The 25,929-nt window shown below is 39.4% G+C and overlaps 3 protein-coding genes and 1 pseudogene across 3 annotated transcripts; 3 read left to right on the top strand and 1 right to left on the bottom strand.

Annotated features, from left to right (window-relative positions):
• The first annotated feature begins 1,481 nt into the window (after window positions 1–1,481).
• On the top strand, window positions 1,482–2,840 carry LOC121798070 (uncharacterized protein At5g01610-like). The gene is made up of 3 exons (XM_042196896.1): window positions 1,482–1,795; window positions 2,065–2,119; window positions 2,283–2,840. The coding sequence occupies exons 1-3, from the start codon at window positions 1,694–1,696 to the stop codon at window positions 2,660–2,662; spliced, it is 537 nt and encodes a 178-aa protein (XP_042052830.1). The 5' UTR covers window positions 1,482–1,693; the 3' UTR covers window positions 2,663–2,840.
• On the bottom strand, window positions 2,778–6,195 carry LOC121798069 (annotated as a pseudogene).
• Window positions 6,196–15,253: 9,058 nt separating this feature from the next.
• Window positions 15,254–17,643, top strand: LOC121801577 (cell division topological specificity factor homolog, chloroplastic-like). Its single transcript, XM_042201096.1, has 2 exons — window positions 15,254–15,534; window positions 16,872–17,643. Exons 1-2 carry the CDS (start codon window positions 15,442–15,444, stop codon window positions 17,478–17,480), a joined length of 702 nt encoding a protein of 233 aa, XP_042057030.1. The 5' UTR covers window positions 15,254–15,441; the 3' UTR covers window positions 17,481–17,643.
• Window positions 17,644–18,276: 633 nt separating this feature from the next.
• LOC121800360 (mitotic checkpoint protein BUB3.3-like) lies at window positions 18,277–24,530 on the top strand. Its single transcript, XM_042199930.1, has 14 exons — window positions 18,277–18,406; window positions 18,484–18,617; window positions 19,002–19,084; window positions 19,398–19,649; window positions 19,890–19,959; window positions 20,444–20,521; window positions 20,597–20,678; window positions 20,820–20,920; window positions 21,300–21,381; window positions 22,848–22,997; window positions 23,596–23,718; window positions 23,797–23,853; window positions 23,937–24,011; window positions 24,096–24,530. Exons 1-14 carry the CDS (start codon window positions 18,302–18,304, stop codon window positions 24,195–24,197), a joined length of 1,494 nt encoding a protein of 497 aa, XP_042055864.1. The 5' UTR covers window positions 18,277–18,301; the 3' UTR covers window positions 24,198–24,530.
• The last annotated feature ends 1,399 nt before the right edge of the window (window positions 24,531–25,929 follow it).

Raw genomic sequence — 25,929 nt, 5'->3', positions numbered from 1 at the left:
CATCTTCCTGCATTCATCACCGTCGAAAATTCGCGGAGCCATCACTTTATAAAGATGAATTTATTATAAACATTTATATTAAGATTGACGTTTTCATGGTAGTCGAATTGTGTATAGATACGGTTAGCTGGCAAATTGAAAACCAAAATGGAATTAATTTTGTACTGTTAAAAAAAATTTGTTATGTCGGTTTGAGTAATTCCACAAAATATTGGAGGATTATATTAAGATAAACGATCATAAAATAGTGATTATGATGATTATTAGAAATGGGCCACTTGCCGATCATACGCCCCCTCATGTGTGGGCCGGAATGACACATCGGACTTCCATCACGTGGGTAGGCAAGAGAAGAGATAAAGAAATAAACTTCATCATCGACTTGGGTCCGCTCTGATACCACACTTGGGCAAGAGAAGATGAATTAGGATCGTCACCAAGTCGATGTGGGGACAAGAAGAATATAGTGTACCAAAAATACTTATAGATGTATTCTAGTATAGAAACTAGTACCTTGTTTGATTTTGAAGCTCGATTGATTGAAAATTAGGTATACGCTTCTCCTTTTTGATCTTATCCAAAATTAATCATGGGAATAGTTCAATGAACTTAAAGGGGAGAAAAAAGTTGTTTATAATGTGCTCACTTAATTTGAAGATTTGAAATACTATAAGAATTTGCATATAAAATTTTCTGTTCAATGATGAATCGATACAAAATCAATAGTTTTGGTGTCAATTGCACTATTGTTATTAACAGTCTTACAAATTTTGATATACTTACATGCAATCTCCTTGATTGTGTTAGTTTATGAGAATAATTAAACTGTTATATGTATTTATGCTTTAGTATTTATTAGTACTGCGGTATAAGATGAGTAATAGTTTTTTGTACATTTTCTTTTTCAAAACAAGCCCAGCAAAAAAAATGGGCTGAATTCATATAGCAACGCAACACCCTTTTTCTAAAAAAAATTCTTGTATACAACACAATTTTCAGAATTTGATAGGAGTATAAAATAAGATTATTGTGTGATTTACAATTAGATTAAAATTCAAGTCAACTTAAAGGAAAAAATGCATGTTTCGATTTTTTCACGAATCCGACCCATCATATCCATACGTTTTCCATTGAATATCCTATAAAATTATCATATTCCATTTTTAATAATTTCTTTCTCTCTAATAAGATAAGATGAGTCTCAATTTCCACTAACAATACTATAATTACTTTTTTTTTCTCTCCTTTTTTGTGCATTAATTTTTCCAAATATTTATATTTTCACGTGATAGAGAGAGTATAATACTTAATAGTACTACTATTAGTCCTAAAAAAAATCATAATCACACAATCAATTCTTTAGAAAATACGAAAAAGTGTCCCTAAAAAGAATAGCAAGAAAGTGATAGTTACGGTTTTTCAATCCGCAAAAGCAACTTTTATTCAGACATGGGGCCCGAACCAGAACAGAATCGGGTTCCAGCTCAAAGCCCGCTATCGGGAATCGCGCGACCGGCCCGATATTCATGCGGGCTGAGCTAACTTTTCCTTTCTATGTCTTGGTCTTGCTGCATAATTCATTTACTAGCGCGCACAAACAAAGAAACTCAGTTTTTTCCTGGCTGGCGGGCTGAAACTGAAACGACACACTCTGCAAAATCCGGCCCGCAGCTTAGGAGCCCGAAGAAGAAGAATGGAGAAAGCAATGGTGAAAATGGGGAGCATAAAATCTGGAAGCTTTTGGCTGTCGAAGAAAGCTAAGGAAGAGTTCAATAACATCACTCAAGATCTCACTGTATGTATTTTATTTTTTCTTCTTCTAATTAATGGAACTTTTGTTTGTTTTTCGCTTGGAGTGTGCGTTGCAATCTGTAAGATTTCAAGAAATAGTCGATGACTGAGGATTTGTGGTATTCACTGATTTTTTTAGGCTTACCTCTGATTTTGTGTTAAATGATCTTTCCATTTGTTTATCTTTCTTTAGATGTTGCTGTTGCTATTATCAATTGAAGAATAACATAAATTTCTTTCAGTTTTGATGGAGTATACTTACCTATTTTGCAGACTGTCTCAAATGTTGTTGAGGAGAAGGCAAAATGGATCTTCGATAAGCTAAAAGGTCTGTTTCATTCAAATTGCTGCTTCCAAACCTTTCTGCAAAATTCACTGGCAATTTTCACTCTCCTTCAAGTTACACACAAATATGTGAAGAATGAGAAGAAGATAGTCTTATGGAATTGCATTTGCACGTAACTTTCTTGACATCTCTCCTTCCTCCATAGGAAAACCACTAAGAAGCTTGCCTGATCTTCTACGAGAGTACAATCTCCCACCGGGCCTTTTCCCGACCAACATTACAGCATACGAGTATGATGAGATCAAGTCGAGGCTGACCGTTCACTTGCCCTTTGCTTGTGAAGTGAGCTTCAAGGACTCGTCTGTGCTAAGGTATGCCCCTCGCGTCAAATGCATTCTCCTCAAGGGTAAGCTCATTGGCATAGAAGGGATGAAGACCAAGGTCCTCGTGTGGGTCAAGGTCACGAGCGCGGCTGTTGAGGGTAGCAAGTCAGAGAAGCTATCTTTCACCGCGGGCGTTAAGAAGTCGAGGCCTAAGGATGCATACGTCGTGCCACGTGAAGCTGTTAGGGTCGAAGAATTTTGAGAGGATGATACATTTACATCTCTGTTTTGTCAGCCCCATATTTTGAAGTTGATTCACTTGTGAAAACATCTTGTTTTAATCTGTTTTGATGAGTTTGTTACTCTACAATGGGAAAAAACAAAAGGAACTGCAGCTATTATTACTCAATAATAGTAACACAATGAATATGTTCTTGCAACGATATTCTCAAAAATTTGGCTGCAGCAAAAGAATGGCGTATATTGTATTTTTTTTACCCATCTAACTTCCTATAGATTCCCTAACAATCTCACAAATTGAGATTATGTTTTCTATTGCCAACAATATAATGATACACCACTCCAGCAAATCTGACTTCCGATTTTGGAGCACTTCTTGAAGAAAATGGATGTTATGCTGCACGAAAACAGAAGAAAAGTAGTTCTCAGTCATAATATCTCTAGCCATTGTTTTACACCAGAAACATAGTGGGTATATTGATCAAGCAATCTACTCTGTGATATCTCCTTCAACATACCATATATTTTGGGCGACGGATAGATTGAAAATGCATAGAATTGAGTATTTTGGGTGATTTATCAAAGTATATGGTGGATTAGCCCATGTCATCTTTATATATCCAAGTTATCACTCAAAGTAAACGTTCCCTTTGGAATAAGTATTCAGCGAGACCTTCAAGCTCGAGAAAATTTAAGAAGTTGAATATTTTTCAGAATCCAAATGGGGAGCTCTCCTGTTCTCTGTATATATATCCCAGAATCCAAAATAAAGCGTCAGAATTGAAATGTGCATACCTCAACAAATTTCAATTTAAACTCAAGATTTCCGAATCGCTGTGCAACCTCGTATTCCTCGCGAAGGTAGTCAAGAATTTGGGCGTATTTTGCATCCCTCCAAGCAATTTCTGATCTGAAATGTGCATAATATAAACATTAAACAGTCAACAATCAATGCTCGTTACTTAAGACTCTCAAGAGACAAAGTAACTAGTTAAATGGGAATGCTGACGTGTAGTCAAGTTTTTTCTTCAATTGACACTAATAGACATGGAAACTAAAAACTTCTGAGGAAATAACCTTGGGATACAATAAATAATTTATTAAAAACAGATTATTTTATCTAAATAACTACTACTAAGCAAGTTACATTCATCATGATTACACCAACATTAACCTGCAGATTACCTATCAAAAATACCAACTTTTAGAATCATGTCAGCTAGATTTGAGTTAGCCTTCCCAACAAGTTGAAACAACTTTTTGCGTCCATGGTGAAAGTGCCAGTTTTCTGCATTGCACGATTTATCTGTGCAAATTCCTCAACCATACCATCGACCTGATACACACAAATATACATTTTGAGTACATTTTTCTGAATTTGAGCTCACTGTTCTCTGATTATGCAAGGTTGATCGAGAAGGAAGCTTGCAGAATATTAAATTTTAACTCCTTGTCACATTCTATTGCAGCAATAAACTATGAAATTCTACAGTAGTTTATGCATATCTTAAAGTAAAGAGTAGTATCTATCTGTTAACCTGTGACACAAAGTAGTCCAGAGCAATGCTTTGTCCGAGAACACTGCCAATTATGCGGATGCTATCCATGTCTAGGTTTTTCAAAACGATGTGATTCAGACCTCCCTGCATATCCTCAACCAACAAAGGCTTCTCTTTTATAGCATAATCTGATGCAAAAAGCAAAATTTTAAGATTAAAAAAATGACAATGACTTGGAAATTCAACAAATAATCAAGATGTATGCAATTTCCATAGTCAATTTAAAAATAATATAATGTTTACTTCTCGGCTGATTCAGTTTCTCTGATGATAAAAAACTTAATTTGTCTTACATGATAAGAGTAGTGTTCTCTTTCCCTGTACAAAACACTTGCCTTTCCCTGATGCGAAACACTGGCCCAAAGCAACTGGAACCATCTTATCTAAAGAAAAAAAATGCAGATAGTAAAAACCCTAACCATCTTTTCTCATTTCTGTAAGCAATCCAGAGGCATGTCGTTTAACAGTTTGCAGGTAGAAATCAACATCATGGTCTTCAACATTGAAAAGGATTGCTGAGCCATACTGGTAGACAACCATGTAACAATAGCATCTCATGTCATTTCCAGCTGCACCTCGCTGACAACAACACTTCGAATGAGGATATTTGATCCCGAGCATCACTTTAAATACAACCAACTGAAATTTTATTTAACTTGGCTATTTGATCTACGAACACTGACATCCATATCAGATGTATATAAGTTATATGGTGAAGAATATAGAGACACAGACAATATAGAAGCCTATGAAATCCACATCAGATGCATATAAATTCTCTTTTTATGTTTGCTTTCCATAGCAGTTTCAAGGCTTTTTAATGCATCTATCGCAGAACTTTGTTCATTAGCCTGTACTTTCACAACCCATCCCCCAACTCCTATTCATTTTCCATCAACCCCGGCATAATAACTGCATCGTTCCGGGAGGCTTGATTGCATTGCACTGGAGTAGCTAATCTTAACTACTTATTCCAGAAGAAAAGTTTTAAATTCTTAAGATTGTGATGAATTGCAAGGATCAATTAATAAGCAAACATTAGGATGTGAACTGTACTTACAGTTTCCCAGGGAGGACCACAAAATCTGAGAATAATACTATTTGAAGAACGAGAAGTCGGGGGAATGACATATTTAGAATTCTCAGCTTGCATACTCTTCAAATCAACACTGCCAAAATCATGAATCAGAGAGAGCTGAAAATCGAGATGCAACATCGACAAAAGAAACAAAGAGGAAATCGTAAGTGTAACTGTGCAACAGTGCAAGTGATTGAATCTAACGACACACAAAATCATAGAGTAAACACAAATTCAATCACATAAGCTCGGAACTTAATTTTTCCTTCAAAAATAAAAATTGAAACTTCAAATTGATACGATCGTTACATTCCATCATAAATAAATAAAACAGTGGAACCAACCTGGTACAGAGAAAAAAAGCCCTCACTGAGATTTTCCCAGCCTCGTCATCTTCAAACAACTCCTCCAAAATCTTATTTGCATCAAAATCACTATTACGGGCATCAAATTCTTCGGCGTAGGGTGGAGATGCGGGGAGGGCAGAGAAGTGCCTGAAACTCGAGAAATAATTCCTTGGCCTTGAAATTAATGGTGAATTTTGGGATCTAATACGTGGGTTACTGCTCAAATTTGGGTTATTAATGGATTTGGAAGCGGATGCGATGCGGGAAACTGCGACATAAACTCTCCATCCCCATCTCCCCATTCACTGGGGCGAACAGGCACAAAATTCTTTGCGAACTGTTTAAGTTCTTGACCCTTCAATTTTATCGAATTCACACCATTTTCTCTCAGAGTAGGCCGGAATCTGTTGTTGCGGTCGATATCTGTTGTTGCTGTTGAATGATTTTCAAGACACCTGATTTTCAACTGAGACTTGGGTCACAAACCCTAGCTTATTCACTGACACCTGCTTTATTTTTACACCCACAAATAATGTTATTGCATCCAATCCACGCCCAGTTAAATCTACTCATATTTTAGCTAAAAATAATAAATCTAATCTTCTTTATTAGCTAAAAATAATTACTAAATCTCAGTATTTTTTTAATAAAAAGAGCATACATACTCTAAGCTGTTTATTAACAACAATGCATATGTGCACAAGATAATAGATACTACGTGTACTTTATATAAATATAGACTATCTACTAGTAGTACTTCATATGAAGTGGATTGATAATATTTTGTATAAGACTTATTTAAGAAATTTTATTTATAAAGTTCCAAAAATAGATCAGCACAGTTCTAAAGATCTTAAAATAAATTTGATCGATCCAAACCAAAACCAATTTTACAATACAATATGTTGAATTCATGTGCTTATTAGCATGCAAACTAACATTATATCTTAAAAACCACCCGTTCACTTTTCCATTTTGGTTCAGGTACAGTTATGAATCTTGGGAAGATTTCATTGGGTATGGCCCACATGTGTTGATGTATTTGTGTGCCGTCACTATACAAGAAAGTGGATCAATAATTAAGAATTGGGGATCCTTTTTTGCACCAAAAAGACCGAAGAAACCCTTAGAGCATCCACAACCGTGCTCTTGCCAGCGGCACGGTTGTGGGCCCGGGCGGTACTATTCATGCCTGCTCTCTGGCAAGAGCACAACACCCACAACTGTGCTCTTCCGCAAGGACGAGCACAATTAATATAAAATTCAATTACACAACAACATTTTCATAATACTAAAATTCATTAAAAAAACCACAATAAAAATTACAAATTACAAATAAAATAAAAAGACATAATTAAAATCCTAAAAATTAAAAATTACATAATTAAAATACTAAAAATTAAAAATTACATAATTAAACTCCTAAAAATTAAAAATTACATAATTATTGGCTAATATAACCCGAGGAAGACTACGCATCCGGCGGCACCAACCCCAATTGTTTTTGGAGACCCAATATCATGGACTCGTGCGTTTGAAGTTGCGTGGGGGTCATAGTTGACCTATCGGCCATATTGAGTTGGGCCAAAAGGGCCCACAACGAGTTGTTCGGGGGTGGAGGTGGAACATAGGGTGCGGGTTCGGGAGCAGGGGCAGATGGAGTCGCGGCGCGACGTCGTTCGGCCGCCGCCTTCTTCCTACCTTGCGGTCGGCGTCGGGAACCGCTTGGTCCGGCATCGGGGCTACCCAAGTTAGCTCCGGCGAGTTGGCTAGCCACTTCTTCCGAGCCGGAGTCGGATAGTGCTACCGACCGTGAGCGTTTGGAGGAGCCGCTAGAGGAGGATGTTATGCCTCCCTTATACTTCGGGTGCGTCCGCGTCTCCTGCCAAACGTTAAGATATTTGAACGACTTACCGTTCATGGATTGGTAGGTGCTCAGCGAGGCGGTGATGATGTCGACCTCGCTTTGGCCGCTCCCGGCATTCCGGGACTCCTGGATGAAATAGCCGTTGAACTTGCCAATTTCTTCGTTGGCTCGGCCGATGCAGTTGCGCACCATACTCTCGTTGCGCTCGATCGTTCCCGGCGGCCGGTGTGCATTGTACCGGCTAGAGACGCGCCACCAAAAGTGATCGCCGGATTGGTTCGTTCCAACCACCGCATCTTCGGAGATTTCCAAGTACGCCTTGAACAATCTTTCCATCTCCGCCGGTAAGTACGGTGTGCGGACACCGGCGCGAGATGGAGGATTCGGCATTTGGGAAGGGGCGCGAGGCCTAGGCTCCGGTGTCCACCCGTAGCGCCCATCGGAGGCACCTTGATCGTCGATTGGGTATGGCCGGTAGCCACTCGGAACGCCCGAATCTTGGGTGAGAGGAGGGGCCGAATATTCCGTTTCCGGACTAGGAAACGGTTGCGAACCGAACCATTCGGGGTTCCAACCGTGAGAGCCGCTTGGGTTGTCGTCGTTACCGGACATAGTGGTGTTGTAGGGTGTGAGAGGAAGATGAAAATGGATATGAGAGATTGAAGATGAGAATGGAGATGAGAGAATGATGATGAGAATTGTGTAGTGAAAGTGTGAATTTTTGGGAGTGAAATTGAGGGTATTTATAGATGAAAGTGTGTATTTTTGGTGGTAAAAAAAATAAAAAAAAAATTAAAAAGTGGGGAAAAACGGTTATAAACGGATATAATTTTTTGGGGAAGTGAAATTTTTTTTTTTATTTTTTATCGGTTTTTTTAATAAAAAACCGATTTTTTAAAAAAATAATAAAAAATTGTTTGAAACCAACGGCTATGCCGTTGGCGAATGGGAGAGTGACACGTGTGCGTCCGCTGGCACGGACGTGCTCGATACATCGAGCAGCGCCGTGCCAGCGGCGCGGTTGCAGCGGCGGCGGTTCTTCGCCTTGCCGCTGGCACGGACGGCGGTGGCGCCAACCGCCACCCCTGCGGATGCTCTTAGAGCATAAATAACCCCGTCCCAAGTTCCGGCCCCAAGTCCCCTCCACGTCATCATTCCTATATAGTTGCGGCCCGGCCTGAGAAGCCTCTAACCCTGCAGGCTGCAACTCGGGCCGCAATTAATAAATGACACTATTCACAACTCCAACTTATTTTAAACATAAAAAAAAACGACGGAAATTTATAACACGGAAAATTTAATTTCACCGAATACTGCAAAATTAAAACATATAAATTTTAAAACTGAAAATAAAATACATAAAAACATAACGTCAATGCTGGAAAACGTTGGTGCGAGTCCAAATTTCTTCGATTAGATTGGCTTGGACTTGGAGGCGAGTGTGTTGTTCCTCTTGGCGCATCGCAGCTGAACGGGCCATGACATTGCGGATGTCGGGAGGAAGGCCCTGCACGGGCGGCTCGGTGACAACGTAGTCACTCCCAGTGCTGGCGAGCGGATCGTCGCTCCACGATGTGACGTTATCTTGCTCGTCCTCAACGATCATGTTATGCATTATGATACATGCATACATGATGTCGGCGATGTGTGACCGCTGCCAACCACGGGCCGCTCCCTTCACGATAGCCCACCGCGCTTGGAGGACTCTGAATGCACGCTCGACATCTTTCTGAGCCGCCTCTTGCCTTCGGGCAAACATTGCCCTCCGATCAGTTGTCGGAGCTGTGATAGTCTTCACGAACACGGGCCATCGAGGGTAGATCCCGTCTGCCAGATAGTACCACATACTATACCGACGTTGGTTGGCCGTGAACTCTATGTTCGGTGCTCGCCCGGCACACGAGTTGTTGAACAATGGAGACTCGTTCAACACATTGAGGTCGTTGTTGGACCCCGCGACACCAAAGTAGGCATGCCAGATCCACAATCGTTGGTCGGCAACGGCCTCCAAGACAATTGTCGGATGTGTGCCCTTGTGCCCGCTAGTGTATTGTCCTCTCCAAGCCGTTGGACAATTCTTCCACTGACAGTGCATACAGTCGATGCTTCCAAGCATCCCCGGGAAGCCGTGGACCCGCTCGTGCATGTCGACCAACTTTCTAACGTCGTCGGTCGTTGGCTTTCTCAAGTACGTATCCTTAAATTCTTCGATGACTGCTCGACAGAATCTCGCGAGACACTCCCGTCCAGTAGGCTCGCTTACATGGAGATACTCATCGAACATATCTGATGTAGTTCCGTAAGCAAGTTGACGAATGGCAGACGTGCATTTCTGCAACGTCGATATACTTTGCCGGCCCACAGCATCAGTAGTTTGGCCGAAATACATGTCACGAGATACAACTGCGTTGACAATGCGTAGGAACAAAGGCCTCCGCATCCGGAACCGGCGACGGAACATCTGATCACTCCATCGCGGATCTCTTGAGAAATAATTCGTGAAAGCCGCAACGCAGCTGCTTCACGGTCCCGGTGAATATACATCCGGGAACGTGGTACCCGGGTTTGTTCTTCGTTCCAAGCTTGGAAGCGTTCAACTTCGTTGTTCATTTCTTCTTGGATTGCCGGCAGCGCCTCGCCTAACACCCGGGTCAATTGATCTTCGAATATTCTTTGACGAGGAGACATTTTTTTGGAATTATAAGAAGAGATTTGAAGTTGAAAGTGTATGAAAATGGAGTAATATTTATAAAAAAAATTGAATTTAAAAAAAAATAAAAATCGGTTGTAGCCCGGCCCGAGAAGCGTGTAACGCTGGGCAGGGACTCGCGGATGCGGCCCGGCTCCCGAATAACGCCGTCCCAGGCCGGGCCGCGGGACGGGCACCAGGCTGCGATAGCGGCACGGGGACCGGCCCAGGCCGTGCCGTCTCCTCCTCCAACGCGCGGGACGGGCCGGGACTCGCGAGATGCGGATCGGCCCCAAGCGTTATTCATGCTCTTACATCTTTTGAATATTACAGGCCATACCCCTCGATCTCATGGAGTGCAGTAAATGAAAAAAAAATGCAGACACATTTTTCTCGTAATTTTTCAGGTATTTGGTTGTCGAACCAGTCCTTAAATTCGCCATATACGGCTACAATCATACACGCTCCGATGGAGGAAGGCAACCCAACTCTTGTGGTTTCGCGAGTTGCCACAAAATTAAGAACTTCAAAGTAGCCAGAGCAGAGCAATTACGATATCCGAACATGGTCACTGTACTATTTCAGAAATGACCGTCGTCGTAGATGGAATCACAAAGGTGAGTGCTTTGTCAACTCGCCGCATCTTCTTCTCCACCCCAAACTCATCCAAAGGTGAGCAGCGGTCGGTTAGATGGTCTTGTCGTGTCAGAGTTGCTTTTCGACAGATCACACGCAGCCGGTTCGTGAACATCGGCCAAATCAATCTGACTCCCATTCGCCCGAGCCCTCTTCGAAGTGGAGCAGGAGATTGAGATTCTTCTCCTTGCCGCGCTGGTCCTCGTTGTCGACGAAGACCTTGTCCTCGCCGAGGTCGAAGACGTACTTGACACTCTAGAGGCGGCGGCTCCGAGCAGGTCTCTCTGGAGGCGTGTTCTTCTTCTTTTACCGAGATCCGCTGTTTCTCTCTTTAATGGCTTGATGGCAGGGATAAACTCATTCTTAGAAGTGGGAAATGAAAATGAAAGGGGGAAACGAAAGTATAGGAGGGGTAAATTTGTAATCTTCTCCTCAATTCTGACTTTAACCAACTCTCCAAGTTTCAAATACCACCTCTGCCTTGTGTTTTGATTTTGGGTATTTCTTAAATGAATAGTGAGGGCTTTAGCTGATTTCTAAGCCTACTAGAAATTTAACTTTGTAAGTGAACATCAGAGTATCTCAAGATTTAGGCTCTAATCTTGGTATTTCCAATAAAGTGAACGGGTAATATTTACACCAAAAATCAATTGAATCTCCAATGTAGTTTTAGATACAATTAACCTCATAATATTTGTTACCTGGGTGCCCTTATATTATCAAACGAGTAAAGGCCAAAACTGGCCCTGAACATATGAGACCATCCACTACGTTGTCTCTATATCGTCCCTTAAACTGTCCCTTAACTACTATTTGACCACTATTTGAGGGCTCCACTGTCCTTTTTTCCTCCATCCCTTAACTAAGGGACGGAACCTGCAACGCTCCGTCCCTTAACCGTCCCTTATTCCGTCCCTTAATTACTATTCATTCAATTTCATTTTTTATTTTTTTTACAACTCAATTCAATTTAAACAAACACAATTCATTAAAATTAAAACAACATTACAACTTAAACTTAAAAAAAGAAAAAAAACATAATTAAAATTCTAAAAAAATAAAAATGACATAATTTAATCTTCTCCGCCAAAGTTTCCCCAAATGTGCTCAATTAGATCCTCTTGGAGTTGGGCGTGGGCGCTAGAGTCGCGTGTCCTTGCCCGAAAAGCCAACCGTTCTTGTATAGACGGATGCGCTCCACTTCGCGGCGGACTACTTGCGGTTGAGCTTCCGGGGATTCGGGGTCGAACCAATTTCCCGCATCGGGTCCTTCATCTCGGACAATCATGTTGTGCAAGATTATGCACGTATACATGATGTCGACCATGCTCTCCATGAACCACGAACGAGCCGGGACTTTGATGATGTTGAAGCGCGCTTGGAGAACCCCGAACGCCCTCTCCACATCCTTGCGCGAGCCTGCTTTGGGTTCGTAGGCTTGCTGCACGTTTTCACGAAGGTCGGCCACTTCGGGTAGATGCCGTTGGCGAGATAGTACCCCATTTTATACAGTCGGTTGTTGACGACGAAGTTGATGGCCGGCGCTTTACCATCCAAAACTTCGGTAAAGAGGTCGGACTGGTGGAGCACATTTACGTCGTTGTTCGAGCCAGGGACCCTGAAGTATGCGTGCCAGATCCAAAGCCGGTAGTCGGCAACGGCCTCGAGTACAACGGTTGGGTGGGTGCCTTTGTGGCCGCTCGTGTAGGACCCCCTCCAAGCCACCGGGCAATTCTTCCATTGCCAGTGCATGCAATCGACACTGCCAAGCATCCCGGGGAATCCGTGCACTTGTTCGTGCAGGTTGAGGAGGAACTGACAATCGTCCGTGCTTGGCCTCCGGAGAAATTCGTCACTGAAGGCTACCCGGAAGCCTCTGCAGAAGTTGAGCAAGCACATGCGCCCAGTGGTGTCTCCGATGTGGAGGTATTGTCGAATATGTCGGCCGTTTGTCCAGTCGCAAGCTGACGGATGGCTGCAGTACATTTCTGCAGCGTCATGTGGCTGGGACGGCCGACCGCGTCGAACCCTTCTCGGAAGAACTCTTCCCGGGCCGCCAAAGTATTCGCTATGTGGAGAAATAGCGGTTTACTCATACGGAAACGGCGACGGAAGTAGGTATATCCCCAAATCGGGTTATCGCAGAAGTAGTCGTGTACTAACCGTGCGGCGGGTTCCTCCCGGTTCCGATTGATGTACTTCCGGGAGCGTCGTGGGGGTGGCGCGGCTTCCTCCGCCTCTCGTCGTCGATCTTCTTCAAGTGATTGTTCCATTAATTGACGCAATTGCTCAAAAGGATCCACTTGTTTGAGTTGATTTAAGATGGAAATTGGAGTGATAGAGAGGATTTGAGATGAATAGATGTGTGTTTGTGTGTGAAATGAGTATGAAATATGATTATTTATAGAGTAAATAAATAAAAAAAATAAAAAATAAAGAAAATAAAAAAGTAACGGTAACATTACCGTTTGAAAAATAATTTTTTTTATTAAAATTCGATTTTTTTTTAAAAAATGAATTATTGCATCATCCGTGACGACGCCCACTCGCGGGCCAGCGAGTGGGCGTCACGCATGCATCGGGGGCGCGCCACGTCGCCCACGCGCGTGACGGGCCGGCGCGTCCCTTGTCTCGCTGATACGGGCTACAGGACGGGCTGGGGACGGGCTACGGGACGGGACGAATGTTGCAACGCGTCCCGCGGCGGAAACGTCCCTCCGGGACGGAACACGAGCCGCGCGCGGGACGCGTAGTGGATGCTCTGACCATTTTATGATTTTGGTCCTAATTTTATCTTTTAAATTTTTTTCATCCTGAACATTTCAAATTGGATCACAATTGGTCCTTGGACTAACTTTTTCAGTCAATATTAACAGTCAACGAGATTAATCCCGATTTTAACCAATTAAAGTGTTAATTGTGATTACTTACACCCCTAATATTATCCTTAATTATACTAGTCCTAGAGCTAACCTTGTTCTCAAAGGAAACCGCTCTGCTCTCAATTAAAGCCTACATCACCGATGACCCCCAGTCTGCCTTGGAATCCTGGTGCCCTAACAACACCAACATTTGCTCATGGAAGGGGGTCACCTGCGACCGCTCCGCCCGCCACGTCATCTCCGTCCTCCGCCTCATCGGCACTCTCTCCGCCGACATAGGCCACCTCCGTTTCCTCCAGAACTTCTCCGCCGACGCCAATTCCATCTCCGACCCCATTCCCCCCTCGATTTCCGACATTACCAACCTCCGCCACCTAAACCTCTCCAACAACATCTTCAATCTCACTTTCCCACCGCAGCTCTACCGCCTCCGGAATCTCGAGGTTCTCGACCTTTACAACAATAACATCACCGACGAGTTCCCCAAGCAGGCTCACCTGCTCGCTAATCTCCGCCATTTGCATCTCGGAGGGAATTTCTTCTCCGAAAAAATTCCACCGGAGGTCGGCACGTTTCAGCATCTCGAGTACCTCGCTGTTTCCGGAAACGAGCCCGCCGGAGATCGGAAACCTGACGCAGCTGAAGGAGCTTTACATTGGCCATTTCAACCATTTTCCGGTGGACTCCGAAGGAGATTGGGAATTTATCGCAATTGGTACGGTTTACGCTGCTAGCTGCGGGCTTACCGGCGAGATTCTGGTGGAGATCGGGACGCTGCAGAATCTGGACACACTTTTCGCCGTCGTCTGCCTTGGATTCGCCGTCGATCGATGGCCGGTGGAAGAAGAAGACCGCCGAAGTGAATGGGAGAGTGAGAGACTTATTAAGTAATCACAATTAACACTTTAAGGATAACTTATTAATATAATTAAGGATAATATTAGGGTGTAAGTAATCACAATTAACACTTTAATTCGTCAAAATCGTATCCCGTTGACTGTTAATATTGACGGAAAAAGTTAGTCCAGGACCAATTGTGATCCGATTTGAAATGTTCAGGACGAAAAAATCCAAAAGATAAAGTTTAGGACCAAATCGTAAAATGATCATATGTTCAGGACCAATTTTGGCATTTACTCTATTCTTTAAACCCAATTTTTAAAATTGGGTCAAAAGTAACCCGTATGAACACATTATTTTGATATTAATCATAAGTTATACTCTGTCCGTTCCATAGTAATGAAGACGTTTCTTTTGGACACGGAGATTAAGAAAAATTGTGTTAGGTGAGTTAAGTAAATGGAGAACAAAGTGGAAAATGAAAAAGGTAGAGAGATGAAGAGAGAAAAAAGTAAGAGAGAATAAAATAGGTGTGAAAAAATGTGTTCTTTTATTAAAAAGAGAAATGACTCTGTTACTATAAAATGTATCAAAATGACTATATTACTATTAAACGGATGGAGTAAAAAATATTTTCATCCGTCCTGCAATAAAGATTTATATTTTATCATTTTAGTATATTAGTCACATTTCTATAATTCTGAATCCTATTAGACGGAGCAGTACTTCTTCACTTGGTTTATATTCAGTTATTTACCCTCCGCGACGTCGTTACGAGTGTTCACTTTCACTAGCCGCAGTTTGTATCGAAAAGAGTGACTGAGAAAGCCCTACTGAAATAGAGAGCAAAATCCAATATAAACCATTTCTCAAATCAAACCGAGCTTGAAGTTTGATAGGAAAATGGCAATTTCAGGAGATCTTAGGGTTTCAGCAGCTCTGAGTTCATACAGATTCAATCCACTTCGCACGACGTCGCATTTTCCCCCTTCTAAGGTTTTATCTCTCCGCCAATTTTTCTCCAATTTTCTAATTCATTTAGGATTTCCTATGATTTCGTCTAGCTTTTTCTTTTTTCTTTTTAATTTGTTTGAGTTTAACATGGGATAATATGAAACTGATTGAGGTTTGCTTTCAGCATTTTTGGGTTATTATTATAGAATTCAGAAACGAAGCTATCATTATGTTGTTGAATGTTGGAAAAGTTGCTCATAGAATTTAAATTGACCAACTGTGAGTATGTTTTTTTTTTTCTGGTGAAGGTATACTGTTAGAGTTTTTTTCAGCATTTTGGGTAAACTGTGTACGGCATTGTAATGTTATTGATTGTTAGATGAGTTGCCCAGAGAATTATACTCCTAATTACTCTGTTCTTTCTGGAGAGAATACATTAATCTTCATTTGTATTTAGGGATTGTTGAGATGTTATTGCGTTATTCCGGTGAAGGTTCGTGATTTTCATTTTTATGCATAGTATGTTTAGAGATTATTTTGTTCTTTTAGTGAAGATACATTGGCTTTTATAACTATGAATGGACCTTTTGAAGGTTTATCGTGTTCTTGCTGATGGTGCTGCATTTGTTTTCATTTTTATGGATAGTAGAACTTTAATTAGATTGATAACTTTCCTAATTGATCTGGTGCTCAATGTGTGTTCGCATCTAGTTCAGTTCACAAATTCACCTTTATGTATTGTGCTGAAAAATTTGTGCCCTTCTCTTTTTGGATATATAGTCCGATTTTGTATTTCATACCTCTTAAGTTTCTCATTTCCATACGTTGTGCTTTACATTTGCCTCTACTTAATTATTTTTTTGGGGCAGATTGAACTCTAACTTGAATATGGAAATTGGCATAGTTAGGTTGTTGTTGGAAAACTGAAGATTTCGGTATTGTTCATTCTTAAACACAGTGGCTTTTCTGTACACTGTAGAAAGCAGGGTCCACCAAGATTCATACATTTGGAGTCTGCTACAAACATTTTATATTAGGAAAGAGCATGAATTATAAGCTGCATTACTAGGCTGGTGCATATTGCTAACCCTTATGTTGCCCCTCCGTTTACTATGATAGACTGATAAAGCATAGGATTAAGTATTTGAAGGGTAGACGATCAAACAAGCTCAAAAGTATTAATTCAGCATAAATGGTGGAATAGCTTGAATATATTTATCAATCCATCCTATCAATAAAAATAAAGGCACCCCTCCCACCCAAGCGAATAAATAGTTTATGGTCTGTAACATGAGGGAAAATAAACTATTTTCATTGATTAGGTTAGAACCATTGCCTTGCATTTTGATCTGAAACAAAGATATTTTGTTCATCTACAGGTTGATTGTAATGTCTTCGTCAATGGTGCATCTAGTGTTCTCGAGTCAATGCCACGATCTTCACGTGCTGTTCTTGATGTCCACAACAATCGTTGTCACTCTAGACGTCCTCTTCAAGTTCTTGGAGACTATAAGCTTTCACAAAATCCTTTCGGCCAGGAGGTTGAAGAATTCCTCCTCAATGCGATCAACTTGAACTTCTTTGAACGTCTAAACTTGGCTTGGAAGATCATATTTCCATCACCCATGTCCCGAAGGAAGTCCAATGCAAACATTGCCAAGCAGCGCTTGAAGATGATTCTTTTCTCAGATCGTTGTGCAGTCAGCGAAGAGGCGAAGCAGAAGATAGTAAGCAACGTTGTCACTGCACTGTCCGATTTTGTTGAGATTGAATCGCAGGACAAAGTTCAGTTGAGCGTCTCGACTGACCCAGATCTCGGCACCATCTATTCCGTCACGGTGCCTGTGCGGCGAGTGAGAACAGAGTATCAGATCGACGACGAATCCGGATCCATTACGAATGTGGAATACAAAGACACCGGAGAGAGCTCGGGCTCTGTTGACGTCAAGTTTGATTTCTACATTCCCAGCGAGGATTTTAGCGTGTGAGACACGGTGAGATTATATGTTGCTGAAAATTTGTTTTTTTTTTCTTTATCATCTTCTTAAGCACTAGAGGTTCTCCTATCTCGGTATATGGGTGTTGTAACCACTGGAGCATAATATTTTCTGTATATATTTGGAATTTGCTAATTGAACTATGCTTCTAATTTATGTTTGCCAATTTTAGAAATGCCCTCACTTTTCTTGATATTTTTTTCAGATCAAAGATGTTTTGCAGCTGTGAAATTTTATTGTTTATGTGATACATTTTTATGTATAATGGATCAAAAATAAATATAACAATATAATAGCATTAAATACAATATCGATTAAGGTATATACGATAAAAATGATGAGTGTTGATTACTTAATCTCAATTATCATTCTTAAAAATTAGCCCTTTTTTTCCTACGAGCCTACTGCCCCCCGTCCACAATTTTAAAAAAATAATACTAGCATAAAAAATCTACTATTACTATTTCCGTCTCTTAAAAATAATTTTTTTTTAAAATAATGAGTTTAATGTACAATTAATAAAATAAAATAAATAGAAAAAATAAATAACTTAAAATACTGTTATTAAAAAATGGGTAAAAATAGAAATTGTTTACGTATGTTTTTAAAGGACATGGATACATTATTCAATTAAATAGATACTACAATTGATCGATAAAATTAATTTTAAGCAACTGAAATAATATAAATCTCTCTTATTTAATCTTGGTGAATTTTGAGTCCTCAGATAGGCGGGAGCTTCAGGTTAAAATCGTTTGCATTGTATTTCAAAATCATTCGAGTTTCTCAGCCCTGACACATTCTTCAGCACAATGAATGGTTCTTGCTTGAATTTCGACAGCCCCATTCGCGACGCCATTTCCAGGATCCGGTTTGCTCCGCTTTCCAACAATCTTTTAATTTCCTCTTGGGATTCGGTAAATCCTATTCCCCCAGTCACCTTTACTTCTCCGCTCTCAATGTAATGCAATTAACATCTTGTGTTTTCAAGCAGACACTCCGACTTTTCGATGTGGATAAATGCGAGCTCAGGTTCGAAGCTCCTAATGGAGGATCGGGGCTTCTAGATTGCTGTTTCGAGAGTGAATCAGTTGCTCTCACGGCAAATTCCGATGGTTCCGTTATCAGGTTTGCCGTTTGCGTTTTGTGTGCATTTGATATTCCTAAAATTGGGGGGTTTTTTCTCTCTGATTAGAATATAGCCAATAACTTGTTAACTGAAGAATTAAAATAGTACTGCATCATTCTTGTTATGTTCGCAACTCACCAAATTTCCTGTACAAATTGACACTTAGTGGAAAGAGACCTATGAATTGAATCATTGTTATGCATTGACATTTGTTAAATTTTAAATTTATTAAAGTTGCAAAGTTCTGCTGTAATCCAGTTTATTACGCCTGCTTCTATTTCTAATAGAAGATCTTTTACAACTCATCCAGCAACTTCAGTTATTTCCATCTTGAACTGATAATGCTTTTACATGGTGTTATATTTGATTCTAAAATCTCCTAGGTATGACATGGGTGTGGGGAACAGCAAAGCAATAGGGAAACATGAAGATTTGGCAACCTGTATTGAATATTCTGAGGAAAAGCGTAAGATATTGGTAGAATGTAATCCTTTAATCATCTGCTTGCTACTTCCATATACAAAGGATGTGCACGAATCAGGGGGTTTACTAATCTTATACCTCTGGGATGATAATGAATGTAATATAGAGGATTTGTTTTTAATATATTTTGATGTCGTCCAAGTCGAGATGACTATTAGAAAATTGTTATGTCCTTCAAACTACACAAATAGCAATATCTATGTAATCAGTATGGCGTTCAAAGTGCTGTCCTGTTGTTACAATTTCTGTACACCTGAAAATAGCATATGCAGACTCAAATTTTTCTATATATGCAGGTCAAGTCATCAGCGCCGGTTGGGATAAAAAAGTGAAAATTTGGGATCCACGTTCAACTAGCTCTCTCGGATGTTTGAGTAGTTTAGGCATGGAGGTAGAATCCATGTCACTTTCAGGGTTGAGTCTGATGATTGCTCACAAGTCATCAGTGCATCTTTATGACTTGCGTCACTTAGATAAATCATTTGAAGCCAAAGAGTACTTCATGGACATCCATATAAAATGTGTCCGTACAAATTCAGAACTGGAAGGTATTCCAACAGTAGTTATGTTTCAGTCCTTGGTAGAAATACAGACATATCAATATTTTCTTGCAACCTGAGCTTTTCATAATTGAGTTGGCTGCCCAAATTTTCGGTGTATCTCTACTTCTTTATCCTGGTTGGGCTAGTTTTTCATTTCTTCAATGGCATCACTATGCATGTTAGGGCCATTATTTCTGCTGATTCTAATAATTGAGTTGATCTACATGGTGATGCTCATTCGTGCAGGGTTTATAGCTGGATCAGTAGATGGACGTGTTGCATTGAAACATGTTGGTCAATCCAAAACAGATGAAGGGTCAGTATAATTTTGTGTATAGTAATGCCTACTGACTATTATTTTCTTCTTTTAGCTCTCCTTTTCACTTTTATTATCAAGAACTCTAGACCTAGAGTGAAATGGTCCTTGAGTTCTTAAAAGAATCACAGGAGCAGGAATGGTTCTCAAGGCTGAAATAGGCACTCAGATATTTTCTCAGCTTAGTCTTGCCAGTGGAACACTGCAATTAAATTTTTTTTTTCTCAGATTAATGCTACTAGATTCACTTGCATAACTATATAATACAAACATTTAATAGTGAAGTTCATGGCTTGTGGACATACTTATTCAGATTTTTTTACTATTTTTTAATACACTGCACTGTAATGTTCTCTTTAAAGTTTGAGATTGTTTTCTTTGAAACATGGAGAACTATTTATTACAAGGGACCATATTGGCAACTCATGCACTTGGAATTATTAAGTTTTCAACTTGCTTTGCAACTAAGTTTGAACTTCTGCAGATATGCTTTCAGATGCTATCCAAAAGATAAGAATGGAAAACATCTGGTGGCAGTAAATGACATTGCATTTAATCCATCGTATGAGTCTCACTCAGTTTTAGCTTTCCATTACACACATTTAAACACACTTGACTATATCATTACCTATTTCAGCTTACGTGGAGTCGTTGTCACTGGTGATAATGAGGGTTATGCTACGATATGGGATGTCATAAAGAGGAGACGGTTGCTGGAGGTATGCTAATCTTAACTACCGTGATGGCTAGTGCCTGTAATATGCAGGATCCTTGACCATTTCCATTTTCTTCTGTAAATCCATTCTATGTTGGTGCCCCTTAACTCTACCATGTTCTCATAAACATCCCTCTTGATCCAGTTTCCCAGATTTCCCAACAGTGTTGCATCTTTGGCATGTAATCATGGGGGGCAGCTCTTGGCGGTCGCATCAAGTTACACTTACCAGGAGGCCAATGAAAGGTATCCATGGTCGACTTCCTTGTCCTTTTCTCTGTCTTGTGTATCCATCTCCTCAAGTTGCTAAGTATGAACCAATTTTCAACTACACAACACTTAATGCATCATTATCATCACTTCCATTTCAAGAGAAGCTTGACTAAGAAAAAGGTGAGTCCCATGTCTTTATATGCATCAACAACTGAGCCATGAAATCTTTCCAAACCAGCACATACTTCCCTTATCTGCAAGCTAATTTGGGTGGATTAGTTCTTTAACCACCTGATATTTGCATTTCAGAACTCACTCTTATAGAGGCAGATTTGAGAAAATTTTAAATCTGGTAGTTCATGATTTGTAGCATAATGAATGCTTAACAAAGCATACACTCCTTATGTAACAGAGAAGAGCATCCTCAGATATTCATGCATCATCTCGATGCTCAACAGATTGAATCAATCTCAGCCAGTAGTTCGACGAAGACATAATCGAGGTCATTTTTCACCTTCATTTCTAGAAATGCAACTTAACTTTTAGTTGTATACTAGTAGTATGTTGCTACTTGATTTTGATTTAACTTATTATGTAATTGTATGCAGCAACTAGTGTTTACTTTCTTTGTAATACGGAGTACATGTGAAGAGCTGAACATGCAGCAGTAACAGTAAAATACATTAAATTATTGGAAGTCTTGTTCGATCCATTTGTGAGTCTGTGACACACTGAATTGATTGCGCAAGTTTTCCACTTCACATTATGCTATTTCATCACGTTTTCTTGAGCATCAGATATTCGGAATTTCCATTAGTTTTCCTACAGTGGAATACTGGAATTGTCCATATTCATTGTATCATTGTAGGTAGCGTTTCAAATTTTCCATGTCTTTTAAGCTTTATCAGTACTTACAAAATAAAATTTAATACTACCTCATTATGAAATAGGGGTTTTATTAGCATACACTCCCTCCGTCAATAAAAAAAATGTCTCATTTTGACATTTTGGAGGCCTGTGACGTAAAATTCTACTTTATTTGTGTGTGTTTTTTTATTTCTATTTTAGCTAAATGGATCTCATCATTCAACTAATTTAATTCTTAACCTTTTTATAAAGTCAAACAAATTTTTAAACTTTTATTAAGTAAAAATTAGATTATAAATGATAACTGGAAAAAGTAATTACTCCTCCTTTCAATTATTTATGGCTCACATTTTTCTATGAGCATTTAAGAGAATTGAAAAGGAGTGTGAGGTGATGTACTACTCCCTCCGTCCCAGACTACTTGTACTTATTTTCTTTTTGGAAGTCCCAAGTTATTTGCACTCTTTCTATTTTTAGTAAAAATTTTCACCTACAGCCGTAATATTTGACTTTGCTATACACTCATTCCTTAATCTCCGTGCCGAAAAGGAAACTTGCGAGTAGTGCGGGACGGAGGGAGTACTATATTAGTACTAGTATTTAAAATTATAAATAAATTATACGACAAAAAGCTTAGGCTACTAGAAGGGATTTGGTGGGGATTCAAGATTAAATGATTTTATACCAAATTTTACTTTTTGGTCGGAATATTATTCCATCAAATATTTAATTTTTAATTTATTAAATCAACAGTAACGAGCTAAGCGGTCCACAGTAATTCCCGTGTGTGAGGCTGTAGCGTATGTCTCCACTCCCAATAATAATATTAAAAGGCTCAAGAGATAAGCACAAGACACTGCGTCGTTTTGACGCAGATATCTCAAACGAATCCTGTCCGTCAACCGCTCCACTCGCCAATCTACGGTGATAAATCAATTTCAATCTGTGAAAACCCTAAATTCTCCATCTGAACTCACACGACTCGAATCCTATATATCTAAAAAACCCATCGTCAATTCTCTCGCCCTCACAGCTTTGCCTTGCACACACTCCCAACAAATCCTTTTGCTTTCAGGCCATTCTCTCACTCTAACCGCCGCCGTCGCCGTCGCCGTTGAGGATGTCGGACGAGGAGCATCAGTTCGAATCAAAGGCCGACGCCGGCGCCTCCAAGACTTACCCCCAGCAGGCCGGCACCATCCGTAAGAACGGTTACATTGTTATCAAGGGCCGCCCCTGCAAGGTTTGTTTCACGCTCTGTTTCTCCTTTTTAATTGATTTCGTTGGATTTGATTTCAGTTGTTTCGTTTTGTTTTTCCTTTCAATTCGTCGGATTTGATCTCGGTTTCAATCCTTCTCGAGTATGCGCCGCTGTCTGTTGTTAATTTTAGTTTCTTAGGATCGGAGCTATATGATCGATTTATGTGTTTGTCTATTTGGTTTTGCTCGGTCTGCGGTTCGTTGATTTAGGTTTTCGGCTACGGTTTCATGGATTTTTTTCCTTTCTAAATTTAGTTTGTGATAACATACGGTAGTATCTCAGTTTCGACCTTTTTCTTTCATCATGATTGCTCGTGATGGAATTCTCATATCTCTCCTATCAATAGATCCGTATTTCTTTTTATTTACTTGCTTGATTTGTTCGTGCTTTATTGACGACTTCATAAAGCTCATCAGTCATCACACCCGATTGATTCAGCAAATTTGAACTAATAACATTGTTTCATGATTTGGAAAATATTATTCGGCCTTTTTGGTATTAGTATTGTTCAAACAGCAATAAAGCATGTTTTTTTTTAATTTCAGTTTTCAATTGCTGATCTTATAATATCCCATTCCAGGTTGTGGAGGTTTCAACTTCCAAAACTGGAAAGCACGGCCATGCCAAATGTCACTTTGTTGCAATTGACATCTTCACTTCCAAGAAGCTCGAGGATATCGTTCCCTCTTCCCACAATTGTGATGTATGCATCTTCTTGTTGTGAACCTAACCTCTATATCTTGCTATGCATGAAAACCTTAACCTTAGCTTTTCTCTCCAGGTTCCACATGTTAATCGCACTGACTACCAGCTTATCGACATCTCCGAGGATGGATTTGTATGGTCTTGTCTTGTTTACATTGATTCCCTACTTTAATTGCTTATATAGACTATTTAACTGTGAAATAACTAAATCCATAGGTGAGCTTGCTTACTGACAATGGTAACACCAAGGATGATCTCCGTCTTCCTACTGATGAGGCTCTCCTTACCCAGGTGAAGCTATTCCCGTAACCGTTCTTTCATTTTTGAGTAGGAATTTACCCAGTCTCATGTCTTGTTCGACTATGACTTTTACAGATCAAGGATGGGTTTGCTGAAGGGAAGGACCTTGTTGTGAGTGTTATGTCTGCAATGGGGGAAGAGCAGATCTGCGCCCTCAAGGATATTGGTCCCAAGTAGTCTGGGATTGCTGTGATCTGATAATTATAGTTTTCTAAATGATGGGAGGATCATTTTCCATCGTATGATTCAGGATAGTTTTAGACTGGATTGTTGATGGTTTGTGTCACTTTCCTATTATTAGGATGGCTGTTATGTTTCTTTTCCTCTTTCCATTTTTGTTCTGTTTGAACTTCTGTCATGTTTTATTGCTGGGGGATTTTAGATTTGATATGTTGGAAACTGAATTCTTCTCATGTGGTTATATATATATGTGCTGAATCAAGATTAATTGTGATGGGTTTTACATTGTAATCATCACATTATGAAATAAGATGGCTGGTGTTTTTATTATTGGAAACTAAAATCTTATCAATGAGTTTGTATAACGTTGTTGTTACCCTTTTTGAACTACAGGCAGGTTGGTTTGATGTGGAAAGATGAGAAACTGATAATTGTGGATGACTTGCATTTCTTTTTGCAAGTTGGCCAGTCACATACATATGGAGACATTCCAAAATTTCCAACAGAAGGAATACAGGTACATACATGAGGAGCTTTAAAAAGAGAGAAAATGAGGGAAGACAATCAATCCAGTATTCCCATCCTATTCAATGCTATTATATGCCTACTACATCAACTATTCACCACAGTTTAAAAAGTAATAGTGGTCCAAAAATGACCAACTAATTCAAACCTTTTTGCTTGTGACCTGAAAATAGAAGAAACATTGAGATTATAGAATACGACAAAAATATGAACAACACAAAAATGGAAGCACAAGAGACAGTTCCACATAGTACAGTATCTTCCGAGAGCAGAGACTATATTTTATACAATAAGTAAAATCACAAAATTTTGTTAAATTCGCAATTCAAAATATGAAATTATTAAGTTCAGTATTTCACTACTGTCTAATCTGTATACAAAACGTCTTTTTGGTAGTCAAAATGAGATTTTAGATTTTTTCTTTCTTTTTTAATTTAACAAGCCGTTATGTTGTACACTGATAATTGAGAAAAGTATGAAATTTTATAATTTAATATTCTATTTTTAAATCTTATGAGATTGGTCAAATTCTGATCAAAACTCATAGTTTAAGCAACAAATATCTTTGGATTTTATTATTTTATACAATTATGTATTTTAATGGAATAATCGCTCTAAATCCACTCTGCATTAGAAATTAAATCGTACTCCGTATTAAACTTGAACCTGGCCCATTTGATTTGCTTGAATTCCAAAATGGGAATCATCTCAGTATTTGGGCCCAAAATTAATCTAAATATTTTTGAAAGGGACCGAATATTGCTCACAAAATTATTGAAAGATAGTAATAACATTTCAAACTCTTCCTCTAAAATTTAAATCCACTTCATTTATTTAGCTTAAAATGAATTAAAGTTTTTCTTATATTTTTTAGTTCAATTTTAACAAATTTTTCTCTCAATCTGCAAACATATTTTAAAGCTATGATCTAAGCATATATTATTGTCGTCGTGTTACTCTTTTTCGTAGCTAGAAACCCTCGTGCCTTACACGTAATCAAATGTACAAATTCAACTTGCTATTCCAAGCCACGGTACCTTTAATATATTTTAGCCTGTATTCAGTTTAAACTATATAGAACTAATATCAAAAGCTGACTTATTATTTATTAACACAGCTGATTAAAGTATTAATTTTTCATATGAGTATGAGTTGGAGTAGTATACAAGTAAAATGTTAAATTATTAATAATATGGAAATCATG

Source organism: Salvia splendens, chromosome 4, assembly GCF_004379255.2.
Source record: "Salvia splendens isolate huo1 chromosome 4, SspV2, whole genome shotgun sequence".
NCBI lineage: Eukaryota > Viridiplantae > Streptophyta > Magnoliopsida > Lamiales > Lamiaceae > Salvia > Salvia splendens.
This window is presented reverse-complemented; position numbering and strand designations above follow the sequence as displayed.

Bases quoted from the DNA above. Each gene is read 5' to 3' on its own strand.
- LOC121798070 (XM_042196896.1), top strand. From the start codon at position 1,694: ATGGAGAAAGCAATGGTGAAAATGGGGAGCATAAAATCTGGAAGCTTT. The intron at 1,796-2,064 runs GTATGTATTTTA...CCTATTTTGCAG, and splicing joins ACATCACTCAAGATCTCACT to ACTGTCTCAAATGTTGTTGA. The intron at 2,120-2,282 runs GTCTGTTTCATT...CTTCCTCCATAG, and splicing joins GATCTTCGATAAGCTAAAAG to GAAAACCACTAAGAAGCTTG.
- LOC121800360 (XM_042199930.1), top strand. From the start codon at position 18,302: ATGAATGGTTCTTGCTTGAATTTCGACAGCCCCATTCGCGACGCCATT. The intron at 18,407-18,483 runs GTAAATCCTATT...GTTTTCAAGCAG, and splicing joins TAATTTCCTCTTGGGATTCG to ACACTCCGACTTTTCGATGT. The intron at 24,012-24,095 runs GTGAAGCTATTC...TGACTTTTACAG, and splicing joins ATGAGGCTCTCCTTACCCAG to ATCAAGGATGGGTTTGCTGA.
- LOC121801577 (XM_042201096.1), top strand. From the start codon at position 15,442: ATGGCAATTTCAGGAGATCTTAGGGTTTCAGCAGCTCTGAGTTCATAC. The intron at 15,535-16,871 runs GTTTTATCTCTC...GTTCATCTACAG, and splicing joins CGCATTTTCCCCCTTCTAAG to GTTGATTGTAATGTCTTCGT.